Source organism: Panthera tigris, chromosome A2, assembly GCF_018350195.1.
Source record: "Panthera tigris isolate Pti1 chromosome A2, P.tigris_Pti1_mat1.1, whole genome shotgun sequence".
NCBI lineage: Eukaryota > Metazoa > Chordata > Mammalia > Carnivora > Felidae > Panthera > Panthera tigris.
Window position 1 is genome coordinate 62,960,031 of NC_056661.1, and position 22,561 is coordinate 62,982,591.

At 52.2% G+C, this 22,561-nt stretch overlaps 1 protein-coding gene across 1 annotated transcript in view; it reads left to right on the top strand.

Annotated features, from left to right (window-relative positions):
• ABCA13 (ATP binding cassette subfamily A member 13) overlaps window positions 1-22,561 on the top strand; it is a 366,745-nt gene that overhangs the window by 77,270 nt on the left and 266,914 nt on the right. The window contains exons 19-23 of the mRNA XM_042977198.1: window positions 5,108-5,226; window positions 9,736-9,899; window positions 11,684-11,763; window positions 12,469-12,590; window positions 20,227-20,421. Of these exons, the coding sequence (XP_042833132.1) occupies window positions 5,108-5,226; window positions 9,736-9,899; window positions 11,684-11,763; window positions 12,469-12,590; window positions 20,227-20,421 (680 nt within the window). The remainder of the gene's footprint in view (window positions 1-5,107; window positions 5,227-9,735; window positions 9,900-11,683; window positions 11,764-12,468; window positions 12,591-20,226; window positions 20,422-22,561) is intronic.

Genomic DNA, 22,561 nt, shown 5'->3' on the forward strand with positions numbered 1-22,561 from the left:
TAGAAGCCCCCCTTCCTGCAGCTGTGTGTTAGGTCCCTGGGAGCAGGACCCAGTGCTCATTCGGTTCCGCCTCCGCGATGCTCAGCACGGTGGCTATAGTCCCGCGCAGCTCAGTATTTATCTCGTAAATGAATTCGCTTAGGTCTTAGGATCCCCGTAGTGTTGTGAACTCCTTGCGCGGACGTTGTGGGAACAAAGGCACCGGGTTCTCCCAGACTTCGCGCGGTACGTGGGCGGTGCATGTCACAGCGCTCCTGAGCCCAGGGGCTGGATGCGTGCCGCTCCAGGAATTTGTCACTCGCGCACACGTCACCAGCATCCCATGGCGGCTCTTGAACGGGGCCACACGGCCCTCTTCGGGGCGGTAAGGCCGGGGGGTGGGGCAGCGGGTGCGGGCAGTCCAGGAGACAGGGCCCAGCCCCGCCCTCTGCAGCTCTGTCTCCGCAGCAAGGTGGCAGCCGGTATTCATCACGCGATGTCACACCAGGCTGGGTGTCGCTGTCCCCGAGAACAGCACAGACCCCAGCTCCACCCCCACGGAAGTGGAATCAGGCCGAGTGGGGCACACGGTGGGGGCGGGCACTTCAGATCAAACGGGCCGAGTCTGAGTCCAGCTCAGCAGGTGCCAGCGGAGCAAGCCTTCCAGAGAGTGGGAACCAGGCCCAATTCAAAGCTCACTTAGGAGGCTGGGGACACGGATCGCCCCATTGGGCCTTGCCTGCTGTGGGTGTTGACTCGTGCTAGGCCACCCCTTACAAGGCAAGTTGAGGATGAAAACCAGTAATTTTGGGACCCACGCAGGCATCGTTTACCCTAAGAAACATGGAAAAGGAATGTATGTGTGCGTTGGGGAGGAGGTAGTGAGACATCTGGTGGGTAGATGTCAATGAAACCCAGGTGTCATGTGCTTTAATTCTTTTTTTCTAAATTTTTGTTAATGTTTACTTATTTTTTGAGAGAGAGAGAGAGAGACAGAGCGTGAGCGGGGGAGGGGCAGAGAGAGAGGGAGACACAGAATCTGAAGCAGGCTCCAGGCTCTGAGCTGTCAGGGCCTGATGCGGGGCTTGAACTCGTGAACCACAAGATCATGACCTGAGCCGAAGTCGGATGTTCAACCGACTGAGCCACCCAGGTGCCCCTTTGTTCTTCCTTTTAAAGAAAATCTCTCCTCCCAATTAGAGATGTTGCAAATATCGGCAATTCTGTTGAATATGAAGCATTAGATACCCAGGTATGCCTTAGGACGGGCACCAGATGTCTTTGGCACGGGGAAGCATGCCCAGGTAAAACGCAAATCCCGTTTTCTTCTGCAGTCCGAAGGCTTCCCTGACGTTGTGCCCAGCCACCTGCAGACATGTCATTATTCTGATATTTCTCAGTCAGCCAGCGTGATGGCTTTTAAGTGAACCGAACTTTCATTAACAGCTAGATTTATATTGATTTTGTCCTTCTGCTTTGCAGCTGCCAGATTAATACAGCATGCCTGAAATTACATTAGCAACAGAATTAATTTTGAATTTTTATGTTTCGAGAAAACTCAGGCATGCCTGAGCCCCATTCAGACTGTCGCTCCCATTTTTTCCTTACTGAACTGTCACTCCATGTATGGAGTAGGAGGGCAGTGACAGGTGGGGACCGGGGATGTGCACCAGCCAGTGAGGATTTGGGGTGGCGGGTGGGGGGCCACAATGGGCACATGGCTCCTTTTCCATCACACAAGGGAGTCACACTCGGATCAGGTCCTGTTACTACTGAAAATACAGTAGTTATTTGCATGTCAGAGAATTACGTTCAGGATCACCACAAGGAAGGCCGTCATTTTTGTCCTCTGGATCTCATACTCGAAGTCTGTTAGAAGCGTCTGCATGAGGACAGGGCATGTGACCTGATGTGCTCATAGACCTTAAGGGGAGTAAGTTGTCTTCTTTGATCTTCGGTTTCCCAAATTGGCACTCTGGGGCCCAGGAGAGTCAGGGGGGCTTCCCAGGGCCTGGGAGTGAGGAAGTCAGGGCCTCTCTCCTGCCGAGGAACCTGTGGGACCCATAGGAGCAGAGGGGAGAGGTCCAGAAAAGGGGGGCGGGGCTGCAAAGCCAGAGCGGGGTTTTCCAAAGTGTGCAAGAGCCGGGATTAGCCACAGGAGCCGTCAGAAGGGTCAGGCCTACAGCAGCGATCTGAGGGCCAGCAAGACTGGGCTGCGAGCCTGGTGGGAGAGGCCCAGACAGCAGTGCCTTGGAGGGCACACTGCCGGCCAATGTTGGATGCAGGGGTGGGTGCGGGCAGATGTGACAGCCCAGCCTGTCATCCCCAACCTGCACCTTCCAGAAATGCCAGGCCTCTGTCCTCACCTCTCGAACTTTGTCATTTTATAGCAGGAAACACAGGACGTAGTCCTTGCCTAAAGTCCTACACAGGGAGTGAGTTCTTTCCTGGAGCATTCAATGCCTTCCTAGGTCTGGATAACATAACCCTTGAACACACTGTTATGTCTTCTCCAAAGCAGAGGGACCACTTGTCTTCAGAGATAGATGCTCTCATGTCTAATGGTGCCGTACCCCTTTTGTTCTGTATTTTAGTGAGGGATTGCTTAAGAGACATAGTTTACGTTTTGTACAATAGGGGGAGATCTCTTTTCAAAATCTGAAATAGTGAGATCAATGAGAAAATAGAAACAAATGAGGCATTCATGTGGTTGCTTCTAAAAGCAAGGCGGGGTATATTCTTCTATTTTTAATTAAAAAAATTAAAAAAAATTTTTTTAATGTTTATTTATTTTTGAGACAGAGAGAGACAGAGCATGAACAAGGGAGGGTCAGAGAGAGAGGGAGACAAAGAATCTGAAGCAGGATCCAGGCTCTGAGCTATCAGCACAGAGCCCGACGTGGGGCTCGAACTCACGGACTGTGAGATCATGACCTGAGCCGAAGTTGGCCGCTTAACCGACTGAGCCACCCAGGCCCCCCTAAAAATTTTTTTTAATGTTTATTTATTTTTGAGAGAGAGGAGGGGGAGGCTTTGAGTGGGGGATGGGCAGAGAGAGGGAGAAACAGAATTGAAGCAGGTTCCAGGCTCTAAGCGTCAGCACAGAGACTGACCCAAGGCTCAAACTCACGAACTGTGAGATCATGTCCTGAGTCGAAGTCGGATGCTCAACCGACTGAGCCCCCCAGGCTCCCCAAGACTGGGTGTATTCTATATGGACTGCATTGTATATGGAGTTGGCCCTTGAATGATGAGGGGTGGACATCCACTCCCCATGCTGTCGAAAATCCACATATAACTATTGATTTACCCGCAAAATTAACTACTAATAGCCTACCTTTGACCAATAGCTTTAACATAACAGGTCAATTAACATGTGTTTTGTATGTTCTGTGTATCATACATTGTATTCTTTTTACAGTGTATTTATTTAAGTAATCTCTACATCCAGCATCCGGCATGGGGCTTGACCTCACAACCCTGAGATCAAGAGTCCCACGATCTACTGATTGAGCCAGACAGGCAGCCCCTTATACATTGTATTCTTGCAGTAAACTAAGCTAAGAGAGAAGAAAATGTTATTAAGAAAATGCTAAGGAAGAGAAAATACATTTGTAGTGCTGTCCTGTAAAAAATGCATGTGCAAGTGGATGGACCTGTGCAGTTCAAACCGCTGTTGCTTAAGGGTCAACCATAGTTCAAAGCAGCTTTTTTAAAAACTGCTTTTGACAAACAATGTCATAATGTAAGAAGTAGGACCGAATTCTTTGCCGAACTGAAGAAAATAGAAAAGATTTTGCTACTCCTGACAATGTATTTTATTTTGCATAATGAGCTATTTTATTTTGCATAATGAGTAAGGTGACCATATTTACCAGACATCTACTAGGCGCAAAGGTGTGGGCTGGGGGCCAGCAGTGACCTGAGACAAGACATTCAAAGGTCCTGCTAGGTTCTCTGCAGCGTGTGCAGGCGGGGACGTGCCTGAGGCAGGGACGTGCGTGAGCAGGGACGTGCACGGAGCGGGACGTGCGTGAGCGGGACATGCGCAAGCCAGGGACATGCACAACTGGGGATTCAGAGGGGACTCAGAGGGGGCCAGGGACTCCTGAGGCATGAGCTCTCACGGTCAGGGTCAGGAGGCATGACCCGCCCTGCAGGAGGTGCAGGTGGCTTTGGGAAGCAGGTAGGAGCACCAGGGATGAGCGGGGACGGAGGCGGCCGTGGCTGCAGAAGGCTGTGGATGCTGCACCAGCCTTTGGGCAGATTCTTACTGTCGACGCAACATGAGCAAATCTTTTAGAAATTGTAAAAAAAGGAAGGAGTTTAGTTCGAGCCCACGTGAGATCAGCTGCCCAGGTGAAGACACAGAGAGGAGCATGCTCCTGAGAAGGAACATTTGGTGCAGGTCGGGTATGTTCTTTGTTACATGGAGAGTTCATCAACAAATCATCATCAGGAAGGATGTTCCAGAGAATTACAAAGTTTATCTTATGCTTTTAGTATGGCAAGTTTGCAGGCTTTGGAGGTGTGGGTACTTAGGGAGATTTTTAATTTTTTAATTTATTTTTATTTTTATTTTCAAGAGAGAGAGAGAGAGAGGGAGAAAGAGAGCACGAGAGGGGAAAGGGGAGAGAGAGAGAGGGTCTCAAGCAGGCTCCATGCTCGATCCCATGACCCTGGGATTATGATCTGAACCAAAATCAAGAGTTTTTGACACTCAACCACCTGAGCCACCCAGGTACCCCATGGGAGATTTTTAGTCTTTTTTAAAAAATTTTTTTAATTTTAATTTTTGAGAGAGAGAGAGAGAGAGAGAGAGCGCGCGCGCGCAAGTGGGGGAGGGGCAGAGAGAGAGGGAGACACAGATTCTGAAGCAGGCTCCAGGCTCCGGGCTGTCAGCACAGAGCCCGACGCGGGGCTGGAACTCACAGACCATGAGATCATGACCTGAACTGAAGTCGGGCGCTTAACTGACTGAGCCACCCAGGTGCCCCTCATTTCGACGATTTAAGAAATGTGGATGAACTTGTAATCAATTTGAGTCTTTCAGAGATGGCTCAGTGAGAGCAGCTGTCTGGGGAGAGGATCGTGCCCTCATGACGTGGCTGTGTGTTTCCTCTGGCAGAAAACCCTTCCCTGACGAAGGACATCATGTGTGCTGCTCTGAGCTGCCAGCGAGGTGGGGCATGGCGTGTCCTTTCACCCGCGCTACAAGTGGCCGCCTTGGCTCACGGCCACTACCAGGTTTGTCCTCTGCCACGTGTCCCGGATATTCATGTTCATCCCGATTGGCCCTGCGAGGTCGCGTCGGGTGCTAGGCCGTGGGGTGAGCCCTCTCCTCCCCTTCCCACCCCACCCCCCTCTCCCCTCCCCTCCCCACCCCTCGGCTTCTGCCAGGGCTGTGCTGGGGCGAGCACGTGCACCCGTGAGTGCGGGCCGTCCCCGTCCCAGAAGTCTGCACACTGGCTCTTGAACAGCAACTCGTTACTGAGCAAATTCTGTGAACGTGTGTTAGAATAAGTTACGTGAAAAACAGAGGTTCCTCAATTCCTAACGATGTTAGCGTGCTGTTGAGTCTGTTCTCCTGGAGACTGCCCATGTGGGCTGTGTCCGACTGGTGGAGGTGTCCCACCGGAGGGGGCTGCTGTCCACCTCTTCCCAGTTCTTTAAAAAAATTTTTTTTAATGTTTATTTTACTTTTGAGAGAGAGCGACAGAATATGAGTGGGGGAGGGGCAGAGAGAGAGGGAGCCACCGAATCCGAAGCAGCTCCAGGCTCCGAGCCGTCAGCACAGAGCCCGATGCGGGGCTCGAACCCACGAACCTCGAGATCGTGACCTGAGCCGAAGTGGGACATTCGACTGAGCCACCCAGGCGCCCCTACCTCTTCCCAATTCTGGGTTCAGGGACGTCGTGCTGGTGGCTTGAGCTAGGCCATGGTGACGCCATGTACACCACGGAAATTGGCAAATTCTACGAATAAGATCTTTTTACCCAGGGAGCCAGTTACTAAACATTTACGAGCCCGTCGTGGGTTTTGACTCCTGGAGAACATGCCAGTACCAGAAACTTCTTTCCTTCAAGCGCTCATCCTGGACGCCATTTATCACTTGTGTTCTCCAGTGATGCTGCTTTAACATATGTCCAGTGGAAGCTGGATCATCACCCCGAGTAGAGAGAGGGGTGCTGGACAGGTTGGAGGAAGTGAGGCTAAGCCCCAAACCCGGTGACGACGTGGAAGGCCTCCCTCGCTGAGGAGCAAGAGTCCCGGGCCCTGCGTCGGGCTCGAGGAGGGGTGACGTGTTTGGGAAGCCAGGGGGCTTCTGCAGAGATGACGCCTTGGCGGCCCGTTGATTTATTTAGATCCTCCACATCTTATTTGTGCCTCCTGCAGGTCTTTGTCCTGTATTAAATGTGGATCCATAACAAAAAAACCCGACAGCCGATTTTTGAGTGCCGAGTGAAGTTTGCAATCATAGAACAAGGCCAGAACTGCCAGCATTCAAAGCTGCCTCAAGGATCGGGTTTCTAGTTCCAGTTATCAGGATTGTCCACGGTTCTGGCTGGAAACGGCGAGGTCCGTTTTGATAGAGAGCCGACATTCCTGTCTTTCGTGACAAAAATAGAATTTTGCTTATCTCAGGATGCCAAAGCCTCGAGGACAGATCAAGGTTTTCAAGAGCCTGAGGCTTTTAGAATCAGAAATGCTCTCCGGCTGGGGTGTGAAGTGCCCTGTGCCCGGCAGAGGTGAGGGAAAGGCATGGAGCTATTTTTAGCATCCAGGCATCTGACTGAACGGAATGTTCTAACACAGAATCGCCTCAGGGCCAGGGGACGTGAGAGCCCTGGCCAAGTTGATGAGGCCAGGGTTGGGGGTGTGGCCCCACACCGCCTTTCGCTCGTGCTCCTCAGTGGTGGAAAACAGCAGTCAGGGGGATCAGAATTTACATTAAACTATGACGCAAGTGCCCAGTGAGTCCTGACATGGAGAATGTGGCTGGGATCCAGCTTGGACTGGGGGCTTCCTGCCCTCCCCCCAGATCTAGCCCTTTGGAGCCCCCCTGGGCATCATTGCCTCTGCACAACAGACGGAGTTCACCTCACTGACCAACAACTATGGGATTACAGACCTCTTTAGCCAGAGTCTGACTCGTGTGCTTGGTCGCCTTAGCCTGTCCCCAAAGCACAGCCTCGCGAATGTCAGCCTCAGCTTTTGTCCCCGACACTTCCTGCGTGGAGTGTGGGGTGTCTGTGATGAAGGAAGCCAGAACTTTCCTTCCAGTGTCCTTGCTGCTGGGGAGGGGCGTGCACTTTCCTTTCTCTGCAACCCCCTATATATCAAAATTATTGCGTTGTTAAATTTAAGAATAAAATCCAGAACAGGAATATTGTAAATGAGTAGCATTACATTTCATGTGCATAAAATTACAAAGTACGAACTAAGGATTCTTTTGTAAAAGGGAAGGCAGCACCGTGCAGCGGATTTTCCTCAGCCCACGTTCTCAGAAGTGGGTTGCACCCATAGTTCTGACCTGGATGCATCTGTGACCTGTGTGCTGGGAAGAGGGGCCTCCACGGAGGAGGGGGATATTGAGATGGGGTCTGGATGTCCAGCCATCTTGCAGATGCTCTGCCCGATGGCTGTCTGTCCTCTGGGTTCCTCTCCAGGATGCAAGCCTCTGGGAGGCAGGGGATTTGTGTCTTGTGTTCACCACTCTGGGCTTGTGCTCAGGAGGGGTTTTCTGAATGGGTGAATGATTGAACCATTCTATAAGATTTCTGTTCTAGCTTCATTCCCAAATTGATGGGGAAAACGTGAACTGGGAAAGGGAGCCATGATCCTGGGCGAGTTAGTGAAGAGGTGCCGGGTGTGTGGTGGTCTGCTGGCTGGGTCGGCTCCCCTGGGATGCAGGTCCCAGGTGCTGTGCTGCTGCTGGTGGTGGTGGTGGTGTGGATCTGGGTGCTCTGATCGTGTATGAGTGCTCCCAGTGTTATGTGTGGGAGTGCTCCCCGGTTCCATGTCTGGGATTGTTCCCTGGTGTCCTGTGTGTGAGTGTTCCCTGGTGCCCTGTGTGTGTGCTCCACGGTGTTCTGTGTGGGTGCTCCCCAGTGCCATGTGTGTGTGTGCTCCCAGATGTTGAGTGTAAGTGCTCCCTGGTGCCCTGTGTGTGATTGCTTCCCAATGCTGAGTGTTTGAGTGCTCCCAGGTCCGAGTGTGTGAGTGCTCCCCTGTGTGTGCCCTGTGTGTGAGTGCTCCTTGGTGCCAAGTGCGAGAGTGCTCCCCAAGGCTGTGTAGATGCTCCCAGGTTCCCGGTGTGTGAGTGCTCCCTGGTGCCAAGTGTGAGGGTGCTCCACAGTGCCATGTGTGAGTGCTCCCCAGGGCTGTGTAGGTGCTCCCAGGTGCCTGGCATGTGCGTGCTCCCCTATGCCCTATGTGTGAGTGCTCCCCAGTGCCAAGTGCGAGGGTGCTTCACAGTGTCATGTGTGTGAGTGCTCCCGGGGCTGCGTAGGTGCTCCCTGGTGCCAAGTGTGGGGGTGCTCCACAGTGCCATGTGTGTGCGCACACGTGGGAGTGCTCCCCACTGCCTTGCCAAGTCTCAGGCCCCCAGGCAGATCCTCGCGGCTGCGCCAAGCGACTCCTGGGCTCAGGTCCCTCTGCCTCCTCACGCAGTACTCTTCACATGTAACTCTCCCTGGAACGCGTGTTTCTTCGCGCTCTCCGGTCACCTGAGTGATCCGTGGTTTCCTTTGTGAGAGCAGCTAAGGTGGGTGTGAGGGAAACGTGTGGAAGCTGTGGTCAGCAGAAATCTCATGAAAGTGTCGCTTACCTCTGGTCCTTTCTTCCTGCAATTGCATAACCTGGGGCCAAGCTTCCACCATCAGGAAGGGTCGTGGGATGTAAATACAATATGAGGACGCGAACACGGTGCTGGCGCTGTGACCGACTGACATGTGGTGGGATTTCTGTGTCGGGGGAAGGTACAGACCAGCCTGTGTGTCTTACGCGTACTTATGCACGTGCAGCTCTCCCGTGTTCGTCACAAATTGTTACATAGGAAAGAAGTTTTGCGTTTTTACCGATTTATAGGGATTATTTTAAAAGCCTTTTTTATGAAATGGTCTCTTGTGAAGCTGGTTAACGTTCGTAAGAAGACGCTGAGATGACCAAGGACTCCTGGAGTCAGGGTCTAGACAGGGGAATTCCATCGAGCCCCTGGGAGTCCTGGGAGCACCTCCCTCGCCGAGGGGAAGATCGGGCGCTTCCGGGCTGCGCTGCGGACTTCAGGACAGGGCAGACCCAGCTTTTACCCACTTGATGGATGGACGACCACATACGGTTTCTTCTCAGTGGTCGGTTTTGTGGCTGGGAATTGTGCAAAGTGTCAGTTTTCAAACCAGGAACAGACTCCAGGAGGCCAAATGCCAGGTCACCAGCTGGGCTGTGCTCACACCCTGTCAGGCCGGGGAGGACATGCCCCTTGCCTGGAGGGCCGGTGGCAGAGGAGGGCACAGAGATGGTCCCCCGTGGCCCAGCCACTGATGGCAGTGTGAGGGAGCCAGCAGACCTGCTTACACGTGCCCTGTGTCTGGTGCTGCGTCTCCCGAGGCCCAGGAAATAATCACACGCCGTACCCGGGGTGGGGTGGGGAACACGTTAGGTGGGGGGGATCAAGCACGTGTTGATCCAGAAACCAGACAGGAGCCCTTACCAAGAAGTGTGTGTGTTTCTAACCACATCCTTGCTGTTTTCTAGGAAATAGAAGAGACATGGTCCTCACCCCTCCAGCTGGACTGTGAAAGTCTTAGCAGGAATCTTTCCAGCACCCTGGTGAACTTCAAGGCTAGCCTGGAACACGCCACCGACCAGGATTGTGAATGCGAGCCGGTGCTGGACTTGGCCCGACAGCGTGTGCACACGTATGTGCGAGCTCAGCCCCGTGCCTTCCCCGTGCTTTTCCCCGCCTTCCCCCGCCTTCCCCCGCCTTCCCCGCGGTTTCCTTCATAAAGATATCTCAGGACCTCAAGGGGCGGCTGGGTGGCTCAATCGGTTGAGCGTCCACCTCTTGATTTTGGCTCAGGTCTGACCCCAGAGTCATGGGATTGAGCCCCGAGTCAGGCTCTGTGCTGAATGTGGAGCCTGGTTAAGATTCTGTCCCCTCTCTCTCTCTCTCTGCCCCATACCTGCTCTCTCTCTCTTTTTACCCCCCTCAAAAGAAAAAGATGTCTTGAGTTTCTAAGTTATGAATCTCAGACAATAATGTGTACCACATACTATGAATATGCATATAAATACATCAAATTTTCCATGGCTTTAAGTTAAAAACATTTTTTTAATGTTTATTTATTTTTGAGAGACAGAAAGAGAGAGAGAGAGAGAGAGAGAGAGCAAGCAGGGGAGGGGCAGAGAGAGAGGAGAGAGAGAAACTCAGGCAGGCTCCAGGCTCTGAGTTATTAGCACAGAGCCTGATGCGAGGCTCAAACCCACGAACCACGAGATCATGACCTGAGCTGAGGTTGGATGCTTGATCGACTGAGCCACCCAGGTGCCCCATTCATGACTTTTAAGTTTTTAATTAATTATTATTATTATTATTTGAGAAAGAGAGAGAGAAAGAGAGAGAGAGAGAGAGAGAGAGAGGCAGAGAGAGAGGAGAGAGGGAAACTCAGGCAGGCTCCATGCTCAGACGAGCCCAACATGTGGCTCAATCCTATGACACTGGGATCATGACCTGAGCCAAAATCAAGAGTTGGATGGTCAACTCACTGAACCACTCCAGAGCCCCTATTATTAATTTTTTATTAAGTCATGTCTACACCCAACGTGGGGCTTCAACTCCTGACCCCAAGATCGAGAGTCGTGCACTCCACCGACCGAGCCAGCCGGGCGCCCCCATAACGTTATGTTTTCAGTGGTGAAATATAAGAGCGGCATCAGCTCAAAGGCTAACTTTATGGATGATCGAGATACTAGATCAAACATTAGAGATTACAATATGGTATCAAATGCATTTTATAAGGGCCACCCAGGTGGTTCAGTGGTTGAGCAGCCAACTCTTGATCTCGGCTCAGGTCATGGTCTCACGGTTCATGAGTTCGAGCCCCACGTTGGACTCTGCACTGAGCCTGGAGCCTGCTTGGGATTCTCTGTCTCCCTCTTTCTCTGCCCCTCTCCCCAGCTCATGCTCTCTCTCTAAAAAGAAAAATAAATTTAAGTAAATAAATAAGTGAATACGTTTTGTAAGGGCAGTCACTGATTCCTGAAACTGCTTTCCTATTGGATTAGCCTTGTTCTGTGTCCTCTATGTCTGTGCCCCCGGAGGAGGAGCTCGGACACTTTGTATCCTGCAAATGACTCAGAAAGAATGATGTTCACCTGACTCCTTGGGGTCCCAGCTTCCTACGCATTCTGTGATCTATCCTGTCTGTTGTTTCCATCAATGCAGAGTCATTTGTGGCACACCCTTATCCCCCTGACTCCTCTCGCCTGGCAGGGGCCCCGAGGGGATGCTCCCGGAGCCATGATGGTGTCGGGCATTCACACTCGGAGAGCGTCAGGGGGTGCGCTGTGTCTGATTATCTGAGGAAGCTTGTGGAAATGTGATGCGATCCAACTCCTCTCCTGGGAACGGGAGCAGTGTTATTCACCATTGTTTCCGGGGCTTTATTTTGTCTAAATTAGCTTTAATTTTGTGCCATTTTAGGTTGGCCCAAAGCCTCGAGGAGACTTGGTTGTCGGGGAATCCCGTGATGGCCTTCCTCAGGAATTTCACAGTGACCGAAGGTAAGATGGGGTGCCTCCAAGTTCGCATCCTTAAAGATTGTGTTTTCTCACACAAATATGTTCCTAAGATAAAACCTACAAAGGGGAAGTTATTGTATGTGGGAAATAATTCAGAGCTTGGCTTCTCTGACATATTTGGGGTCAAGAAGGAAAGTCAAAGTCCTAAAATCCTGGGGACCAAAACCGGGAGCGGGAAGGATGAGAAACTCCCGTGGTCTGGGTTTCGCCCCGGCCCTGCCTCCCTGGACAAGCCATTCAGTGTCTGTAAGTCTGTTTTCTGTCTGTTTAGTCTGTACAATTCATAACACCTGCGAAGCAGCAGCATGCCCCATGTAGTGAGTTTTGGAAAAATCCTCATGCGATCCTCCTCTTGTTAAAAAAAGTGGGATAAGTAAATATGGGGACAGAGTTTCCTGCAGGCACTGTCACTGTCCCCTAAGAAAAACATCTTTCTGGAGTAGACCCTAAAATATACAAGTCTCAGTCAGAGAGAGGAGTCACGTAAGCAGGGACAGACTGCCCGCCTTGGGTTTGCCTTGCCTCTGGTGTGAATGATCCGGGCTCCAGAGGGCGTGACTTTGTCTAGTGTTTATCGTGAGTTGGATGATCCTCACTGCGGTCTAGTTATGGATTCTTGTTTTCACAGTTAGCAACAGCCCAAACATTTATCGTTACAGAATTCCCTTCCCTTTGATTATTTTTCAGATGTCAGAGTCAAAGATGTGATGCAGAACGTCTCCAAGCTCACCAGGGAGCTCCAATCTTCCATCCATGTCTCAAATGAGACCATCCACAGTGTTCTAGAAGCCAGCATCTCCCATTCGCAGGTGCGGTGCCCCTGCGTCTCTGCCCACCGAGCCGGCCACTGTCCTTCGGGAGGGGGTGGGCCACTGCACCAAGGGGCTGGCTGGAGGCAGGAAGGGTTAAGAGGCCAAGCTGGGCGCCAAAGAGCATCACTGGCGATGTCAAAGCCTTGGGGTCTTTACTTCTACAACGTTGCCTTCTTGAGGTCAGAAAGGCTAAAATTGGTGATGGTATTCAATCCAGTTGCTCCCAACCTTGATGCACGACCCCCTAGGGCAGCCCTGCTTGGTTAAGTAGGGGTCGCACATTCTTAAAAATGTACAAAAACAAACACGTAGAAAATTCTAAACATCAACTGTGCTTGCCTTTAAGTTGAGAATAACTTTCTGTGCTGACCGCGTGTGGAGGGCTTGGCTTATCGGTGCAAGCAGCTGGGTAATGAGCTGTGTCCCATTCTGGGTGGCTGGGATGCAGGGTCAGCACACACAGGGGGTACGGGGAGGGCCGTGCGCTGGCTGATGCTGGGTGCAGCTCGTGCACAGAGGTGGGAAGAGTGTCGCCCACGGCTGGGGTTGCAGGAGCCTTTGCTGGCAGTTTTCTGAGACGCTCTTTCAGGCATTTCCAGCTGGAGGTTTACTTCCTGTTCTAAGAACCTTCTAGAAGCAGTAACCGTGAAGATGGCTCTCCAGGGAATGTTTCTGTTGACGATTAGCTGGGCCCCGATAGACATTCACTTTCATGTTGATTCTATAACCAGGATCCAAAGGCAAGCCCGGACAGGTGGCTCCATCACGGGCACGCCTCATCTTCCTGCGTGTAGCAGACATTGCCAGTTATATACATTCTGGGTTTGTGGCACCTCTGCATCCCGGGAGTCTGTCGGTGACAGTTTTCCAGCAGTGTTTGCTCACTTCATGTCTCTATTGCATTTTGGTAATTCTCACGATGTTTCAAATGTGTTCACTATTATTGCATTTGTTACAGTGACCTGGGATCCGTGGTTACGACTCACCAAAAGCTTATTTGGTGGTTAGCAGTTTAAAAAAATTTTTTTTAATGTTTATTTATTTTTGAGAGAGAGGTAGAGTGAGAGAGAGACAGCGAGCAAGGAGAGGAGAGGCAGAGAGAGAGGGAGACACAGAATCCAAAGCAAGCTCCAGGCTCCAAGCTGTCAGCACAGAGCTCAATGTGGGCCTCGAACCCACCAACCATGAGATCATGACCTGAGCTGAAGTTCGACGCTTAACCATCTGAGCCACCCAGCCACCCCGGTGGTTAGTGTTTTTAAGCAGTAAAGTATTTTTTTCACCAGGAAATGTACTTGTTAAAGACCTAATGCTGTTGCACACTTAGGCTACAGTGCAGAGCAAATGGAACTTTTTTGTTCCCTGGGAAGCCAGAAAAATTCATTTGACTCCCATTATTGTGATACTTGCTTTATTGGCAGTGGTCTGGGACCGAACCCGCAGTATTTCCAAGGTGTGCCTGTCATTCAGAATTAATCTGCAGTGAGAAAGACCTAGGTTAGAAGCTAGGAACCCAAAATTCTAATGACAGTATCACCAAGTTCCTTAGGGTGAGTCTTGGAAAATTCCGTTGCCGGAGCTTGTAATGGGGGGTATGGAGCAGTGGCCGCATCAGTTCTGGTATCTGACTAACAATGCTGTAAAGGGAAGGGACCGGTTAGCTAGCTTCCGGGGTCCCTTTCAAGCTCTTACCATACTTGGGTTTGGTATGGTGTTTAGACACCTTTTTTTTCCATTGGCGTATAGTTGACATTTAATATTCAGTTAGCTTCAGGTGTATAAGGTAGTGCTTTGATGACTATATGTATAATGGATGCTCACAGCGATGAGTATTTCTCAGTGGTATTGACTGTTTTCCCTATTCTGTACCTGTTCATCCCCTTCTCCCATCTCGCCCGTCTCCCCACCCGCCTCCCCTCTGGCAAACGAACAACAAAACAGAGAGAAACAGACTTCTACGTATGGAGAACAAGGGCTGGGCCCAGCACTTTGGGATGGTGGCTGCCTGACGAAGCCAGCAGCCAGCAGGTGTCGCTGGCGCTCTATCCCGGGAGTGCCGGGCCCGCCTCGTAAGGCCATCTTGCCATGGACGTGGTTGTGGGTTGTGCAGGGTTTTACGTTCACGTGTCCTCCTCCGCCTCACTGATAATGGCAGTCGTGGTCGTGCCTAAGGAGCTGGACGGGCAGGTGACTGGGAGGTGTGCCGAAAGCTCACGTTTCTGCTGTTCAACCAAACACGAGGTGCATGCTTCACTAGCTCAGTGTATCCACAGACCCACACGTGTCTCTGGACCCTAGGAAAAGAAGTCATGTTTGGCGAGGGGACGGCACTGTGGGGTCTGGTTCTTTCTGGACTGTCAGGCAGACAATATTTTTGGCAGAAACCTCCATGTCTCGCTCCCTGGACTCGTTTCTCCTGATTTCAGTGTTTGTGAGTTTCTGACATCAGAGTCTTGGGTGGCCTGCAGGGAATATTTGTCAGTGGCACGAGAGCCCTGGACAGACTGCAAGAACCCTCATTCATTCATTCATTCATTCACTGAAATTTTCCCTTCCACTAGGTGTACTTCTCAAAGTGCTAGGGGAGAGGACGTTCTAGAACTTTCTATGGCAGTGGCCCACATGCTGCACATGCAAGTTCACATGTGTGGGTGAGCGGACAGCGTTGGGGTCAGGTGGGAGTGATGAGAAACCCCCGGCCGTGAAGAGCCATGTGGGAGAGTCTTAGGCTTGGAGATGTGGACACAGGGCTGGAGGCAGGGAAGCTGGAGAGGAGGCGCTGATCCCAGGCCTCAGTTCTGGCTCCCAAGAGCCTGGTGGGGGCGCCCGTGGGCAGCTCCCCTCCCCTGTGGTGCTGCATTCTTTAACACCAGCAGATCGCATTAAAACGAGATCCCAGACTTGGGCGTGTGGGACCCCTGTGTCCGCCTCGCCCGCCTCCATCCTGGGCTTGGATCCCCTCCACCAGCCCTGTGGGGTGCCCGTGTATTTTATGCTGTGATGCCGCGTTGTTGGCTTCGAGTCAGCGGTCACTTCCTTCTTTGTATTCAGCCAAATTTTTATTCTTTAAAATTAGCAATGATGTCAGAGTCAGGACCCAGATAGATTGAGAGAGAGAGAGATATCAAAGGGTCTGGTCTACCGTTGATGTCCATTTGCTTTTTATCCGAAAGAAGCAAGCGCATGAGGACAGCTGGGGAGATGGGTGCTGTCCATGGTCCTTGCATGAGGAGGGCTAGGGAGATGGGCGCTGTCCATGGTCCTTCGCAGATCTCTTCCTCTTGGGGGTGTTCTTGTCGGGGAAGGTGGGGAGGGGACACTTCAAGAGCTCCCATGTCTCTGGGGCGGCTCCGGAGAGAGAAGGCATTCTGAGACTTTTTCTTCTTTCCGTCAGGCAGAGAGGCTGGGCCTCAGTGGAACTGGCCCGGCGTGCCTCTTGCTCGACGCTGGTTCCCTGGGCACTGTTGACAGCTGGCAGGCACGGTTTGGGAGCACAGAGATTCCTTATGGGAATTTAGCCAATATCATTCTTCTCCTTTGTTGCAACACACGAAGTCTGTCTGCTGAAAAGCTGCAACAGATCGTTCTTGGCGTTGCTTACCCCAGAGCAGACCCCGGTCAAAATCTGCTTCTTTTGCGGGGAGCCTGGGTGGCTCAGTCGGTTAAGTGTCTGACTTCAGCCCAGGTCATGATCTCGAAGTTTGTGGGTTCGAACTCCGTGTTGGGCTCTGTGCTGACAGCCCAGAGCCTGGAGTCTGCTTTGGATTCTGTGTCTTCCTCTCTTTTTGCCCCTGCCTTGCTTGGACTCTGTCTCTCTGTCTCTCTGTCTCTCTCTCTCTCATATACAGAAATAAATAAACATTAGAAACAAAGTTTTTAAAAATCTGCTTGTTCTGGCAACTGCTCCCACCCCAGAGAGAAAAAAATAGTTAATAATGTGAGTGGAGCTGAGGGTCTCTGGCCCATGTGCAGGATTTTGGCCAGGTGTCTCCTAGAAGACATGACCGGCTGTGTGGGGCATCTTACCCTGGAGGCTGAGTTTCCAGCATTTTCCACAAGGGACCCCATCTCTGTGTTGTGAGGCTAGGTTTATGGTCCTTTTCCTCTGGGCACCTGAGACACTCCACCATCTCTAAAATCAAAAGTGTCACTCTCTGCTTCTGACGGGACACATCTCTGCCACTTACACACATGTATTTTCAAACCTGCTTCACTGGATTTGTGTTAATCCCTGCCCAAGTGCCTCTTGCTAGTTGCAGTCAATTTTTCTAAACTGCAACGTATTTTTAATCCTGGCTTTCCTTCACAGAGTGTCTTGTTGAGCTCGCCTTGCCCGTCACAAGGGACAGGAGCATATTTCGGTATTTATTCAAGTCGTGAATGCAGGAGGGTGGCCACCCCTGTTTATCAGTTTGTCTGGGCTCTTAAATCAGCTGCAGCACATAACCTGGGGTCCTGGCATGTCCTAACCTAATAACTTTGCTGTCCAAAGGAAAGAATTCTTGGGGCGCCTGGCAGGCTCAGTGGGTTAAGCGTCTGATATCGGCTCAGGTTATGATCTCACTGTTTGTGAGTTTGAGCCCCGTGTCAGGCTCTGTGCTGACAGCTCAGAGCCTGGATCCTGCTTCGGATTCTGTGCGTCTCTCTCTCTGCCCCTCCCCTGCTCACGCTGTCTCTCTTTCCAAAATAAACAAATGTAAAAGTAAAATAAAAAAAAAAAGAATTCTGTATAGACGTGGCTCTTTTGACTCTCCCCACATGGTTTGTGGCCACAGCCATTTTCTTCAAGAGTTCCCAGATAGCCCATGGGTCAGAATACATCCAAGCGACTGACTCTGCCCCGTGGTGGTGATTCCTGAAATCTGCTTTAAGAAATAAAACTCAGGTAGATGTCATTTCCTCCGTGACTTCCTAAATAGTGTAGATGGTAGACCCATTATCCTGTGGAGTCTGGAGAGGGGAAATGTTCTGGAAGTGGAGCCAGCCAGCCAGGGGGAGCGGGGTCTCCCGTCTGGACCTGTAGCAGAACTGGGGCCTGCCTCAGTGGGCGAGGGGGGCCATTACCGCTGCCCTAGGGGCCAGCCTGCGGCTCGCGCAGGGCAGAGATAACCCATGACATCAGTTACTGGGAGAGCCGGGGTCAGGGCCCAGCTGCCCCCAGGTGCTCATGCCCATCCATGGCTCATAGCTCATCGGCGGTTGAGCAGGTCTGAGCCCCGCCACCCCTGTCTGTACGTGGAGCATGGAGTTTCCACCCTCTGCTCTCATCTCGCTGGTGGCTCCACCGGCACAACTTTGACACCACGGACTCGCTTTCCCCGTTTCTAGTCCTTCTGCATCATGGACAGTGTTTCCTTTCTGGTTGTAATTAGTCTGAGAGCAGCAAGTCTGAGTCTAGAACGGTCAGCTGGGCAGAGTCCAGGCCGTCCCTGGGGCGCCCTGGGCTCTCAGCGCAGGGACCTGCCCGCCGCCCCACCCCCACCCCCCTGCTGGGCCCTCCCCTCCCCCCACACCAATGTGAAGCAAGAGCATCGGCACACCGATGTCCCTGTCCCGGATAATTGGCCAGTCAGCCTGAGTAGCACAGATGAAAGACGCCCGTTCCACTTTGACGAGGACTCGGGCGTGGCATTTCCAGCCCAACAAAAGTGTTATTTTTGTTTAACTCCCCACCTGCTCCCACCTGCTTCTGGTGTCTTCCAAGCAGGAAAAGTGGACTTGGTGAGATTCAGGAAAGATAAAGAGTAAGGTCTGGAAAAGCACAGAGAAGTGGACGAAGATATGCCGCAGGGTAGAGCTCTCGTGTGTAGTCGTTCTGTGACAGGGCATGGGACCTCCACATTTTGGTTAAAGAGGCGTATGCAAGTTTTTTAATGTTTATTTTTGAGAGGGAGGGAGAGAGAGAGAGGGGGGGGGCACAGAGAGAGAGCAAGAGAGAATCCCAAGCGGGCTCCGCACTGTCAGCACAGAGCTTGATGCAGGGCTCGAACCCACCAACCCTGAGATCAAGACCTGAGCTGAAATCAAGAGTTGGACGCTCACCTGACTGAGCCACCCAGGCACCCCAGGCGTCCACAATTTTTAAGATGTATTTTTGCTCTGGGACAAATGGTGGCGTTAAGGAACCTTTCTCAAGTTGTGTCTGGATCCTACATGTCCCTTATGAAGAAGGGCACCTTGTTTAAGTAGGTGTGAAAACACTTAATGTATCTCAGAGATTCAAAATGTACATCAGTGATAATTGGAGCATCTGGCCATTTGTGCCGGAGGACCCAGGAATATTTGGTCAAACCCCAGTCTAACGGTTGCCATGAAGGTATGTTTTAGTTGAGATTAGCATTTACATCAGTAGACGTTGAATAAGGCAGATCAACCTCCATGGTGTGGGTGGGCCTCGTCCAATCAGTTGAAGGCTGTAATAGAAAAGATTTTAGGTTCCCAGAGGAGGAGGGAATTCTGCCTCTAGGCCCAAGCTATGACTCATCCCTGGGCCCTCAGCCTCCCGGCCCACCCTTTGGATTTTGGACATGCCCCTCCACAACCACGTGAGCCAATTCCTTAAAACACCCATGTACACGTCAATGCACATCCTGTTTGTCCTGACTGATAAACCTGATTGATGCAATCTTCTGTTTCCTTTTTTTTTTTTTAAGTTTATTTATTTATTTTGAGAAAGCAAGAGAGAGCGCAAGCGGGGAAGGGGCAGAGGGCGGGAGAGACGGAATCCCAAGTAGGCTCCACGTTATCAGTGCAGAGCCCGACATGGGTTTCCAAGTCATGAACTGTGAGATCGTGACTTGAGCTAAGACCAAGTGTCCCATGCTTCACCGACTGAGCCACCCAGGTGCCCCAACAATCTTCTATTTCTTAGTGGTTTTCCTGGGCTCTTTATGGCACGGTATGAAGGCGTCTGATGAGGTCTGCCTGCTCTTGAGGCTCCTCATAAGTGAATAATGGCTTCTGCTGGGTCTCACTTGGCCTGAATGTGTCATGCAATCGGAGGCATCGTGGTATAAACATACATGGGAAGTCTGGTTTTGAAATTGGGCTTTACACCTTGCCCTGTTGTGAAGGTCACGGTTGAAAGCCGTTTGCAAACGGGGTCGTGCCTCGGAGCCCCTCGCAGAGCCGTGCGGCGCTTGTAAGCCAGACGATGATGCGAGTGGCCCTCAGCTTCTCCTCTGAATGTGGATGCTTTTCCTTTTCAAAAACTTACCACAAGCTTGGACGTCTGGTTGTCGTTGTGGAAAGGGAGGCGGAAGAGAATGATTTCACACTGACAGCTGAAGAGCGAAGGGTGCTTGACTCCAAGTGTGGACTAAGGCTCCATGTCAGAGCCTCAGGGAGGCAAGGGCGGCATGCATGGGCCCTGCGGGGCGGAGGGTGGTTGGTCCTGTGGCGCGGCCCCCGTGTCATCAGAAAGGGCAGGTTGTTTCAAACGTCGGAGAATCGTGTGCACATTTTAGGAGCGTGTCCGTTCGAAATGCTTGAAAGCACACAGAAGTTTGCTCTGTCAGCAAATCCTCAGCCCTTGTGGGGGGCGGGCTGTGGGGGGCTCCTCGCTGAGGAAGCTCCGTGCCTGGGGGCTGCGCGTCCGAGGATGCTCCCTTCTGACCCTCCCGCTCTGTAACAGGTTCTTTGGAGCGTCCTCGCGGTGGCTTTGTCTGGAAGGTGTGATCTAGACGCCCTTCGCCTGCTACTGGCGTTTCCCGAGGACGAGAAGTCGGGGTCTGCGGTGCGGGAAGTGTGTGCCCTGCCCGGGCCCGAAGTGTATTCCCTGATTGTGTCCATGAGTCAAAATCTGAATCTGCGGAGTTTCATTTACAAAGTAAGGGGGGTGACCGTGGTGGGGGGGGCTGACATGGGAGGCGTGGCGTCTGCAGAGGGGGCCTGCCACGCGGCCGTGGGGGCCCAGCAAGGTGCACACCCCACCAGCCTCCGCCAGCCCCCGTGTCTCCTGTGCGCTGACTCTGGGGGGGTGGCTCGAAGCAAGGGGTGCCCGGGAGACCTCCCAGGGGGCCCCTGACGTCAGGCCTATCGGGACATGTGGCACAGCGGTGGTGGTGGTCAACGTGGTCAGCACAGAAGGACCAATAAGGAAAAACCCTTCCCCATGTGGGGTTCCTTGGGGCTGTGAGAGCCACCCTGCGAATCAGGAGCTGCTCCCACCCCTCCTTGGCCTTGGCTTTCTCTGCCCCATTATGTCCTGAGACCCACAGCCTCTGTCCTGGGAGCGTCATGTGCCCATCTCTGCCAGGCCCTGGTCACTTGGGGAAGCAGCTCATTACCTGACCCACACGCTCCCGCACATGGCAGACGGGACAGTGTGTGCGGGAGAGGGTTGACTGTGGATGGTGAGCACGCTAACCCGGGGGCGCCCCGGTTAACCTCCAGTGACCCCCCCTGTGTGGGCGGTGAGCACCACTAACCCATGGATGCCCCGATTAACCTCCACTGACCCCCCTGTGTGGACGGTGAGCACGGCTAAACCAGGGGTGCCCCCATTAACCTCCAGTGACCCCTCCCGTGTGGACGGTGAGAACCACTAACCCAGGGGTGCCCCGATTAACCTCCAGTGACCCCCCCCGTGTGGGCGGTGAGCACCACTAACCCAGGGATGCCTCGATTAACCTCCACTGACCCCCCTGTGTGGACGGTGAGCACCACTAACCCAGGGGTGCCCCGATTAACCTCCACTGACCCCCCTGTGTGGACGGTGAGCACGGCTAAACTAGGGGTGCCCCCATTAACCTCCAGTGACCCCTCCCATGTGGACGGTGAGAACCACTAACCCAGGGGCACCCTGATTAACCTCCAGTGACCTCCCCGTGTGGATAATGAGCACTACTAACCCAGGGGCGCCCTGATTAACTTCAGTGACCCCCCACCGTGTGGATGGTGAGCACGATAACCTGGGGTGCCCCCATTAACCTCCAGTGACCCCCCCTCCCCGCCGTGTAGACGGTGAGCACAGCTAACCCGGGGGCGCCCCCATTAACCTCCGCTGACCACCTTCTGGGCTCTGCCTCTTCTAGAAGTTCTTTGTCTTCTGTCCTACACTGAGTCTTATGCTTCCAGAAACTTTGCCTGTGCCCTTATGGACCAGCTTTGCTCCACGTTCCTCCCCAGGGACGGATCTGCCGACATCTGGGTTCATCAGAGGTGACACAGGTGTTGAGAATGGCAAAAGTGCTTCCAAACTGGGGGGACGGCTTTGGGGTCAGGAAAAGGGGGGGGTTGCCTTCCCAGCCTAGTTTCTTCGTGGTCCCCCTCCCTCTGTTGGGTAATTGTTAGGTTACACACGCACACACATTCATAGAACAAATACTTTCAGATCAAGTATATTTAAAATGCACAGGCAGGAGGGGGGCGCCTGGGGGTCTCAGTCCATTAAACGTCTGACTGTTGGTTTCGGCTCAGGTCATGATCTCACAGTGCATGAATTCGAGCCCCATTTGGGCTCTGTGCTGACAGTGCAGAGCCTGCTTGGGATTCTCTCTCTCTCTCTCTCTCTCTCTCTCTCTCTCTCTCTCTCTCTCTCTCTTTTCTCTCTCTCTCTCTCTGCCCCTCTTCTGCTCGTGCTCTCTCTCCTTCTCAAAAATCAATAAATAAAAACCTAAAAAAAAAGAATTGTTTTATTTTCACTCTTAAAATATCCACTTTAGGCATCTCTAAGATAAAGAGAAATACTTGGAAATTGATTTTAATTAAATTTTTTTTTAATGTTTATTTTTGAGAGAGAGAGAGAGAGAGAGACCGCAAGCGATCAGGGGAAGGGCAGAGAGAGAGGGAGACACAGAATCCGAAGCAGGCTCCAGGCTCTGAGCTGTCAGCACAGAGCCCGACTTGGGGCTCAAACCCACAAACTGCAAGATCATGACCTGAGCTGAAGTCGAAAGTTTAACCGACTGAGCTCCCCAAGGGGCCCCCGATTTTAATTTTAACAACAGATTGTATTTCTTCCTGGT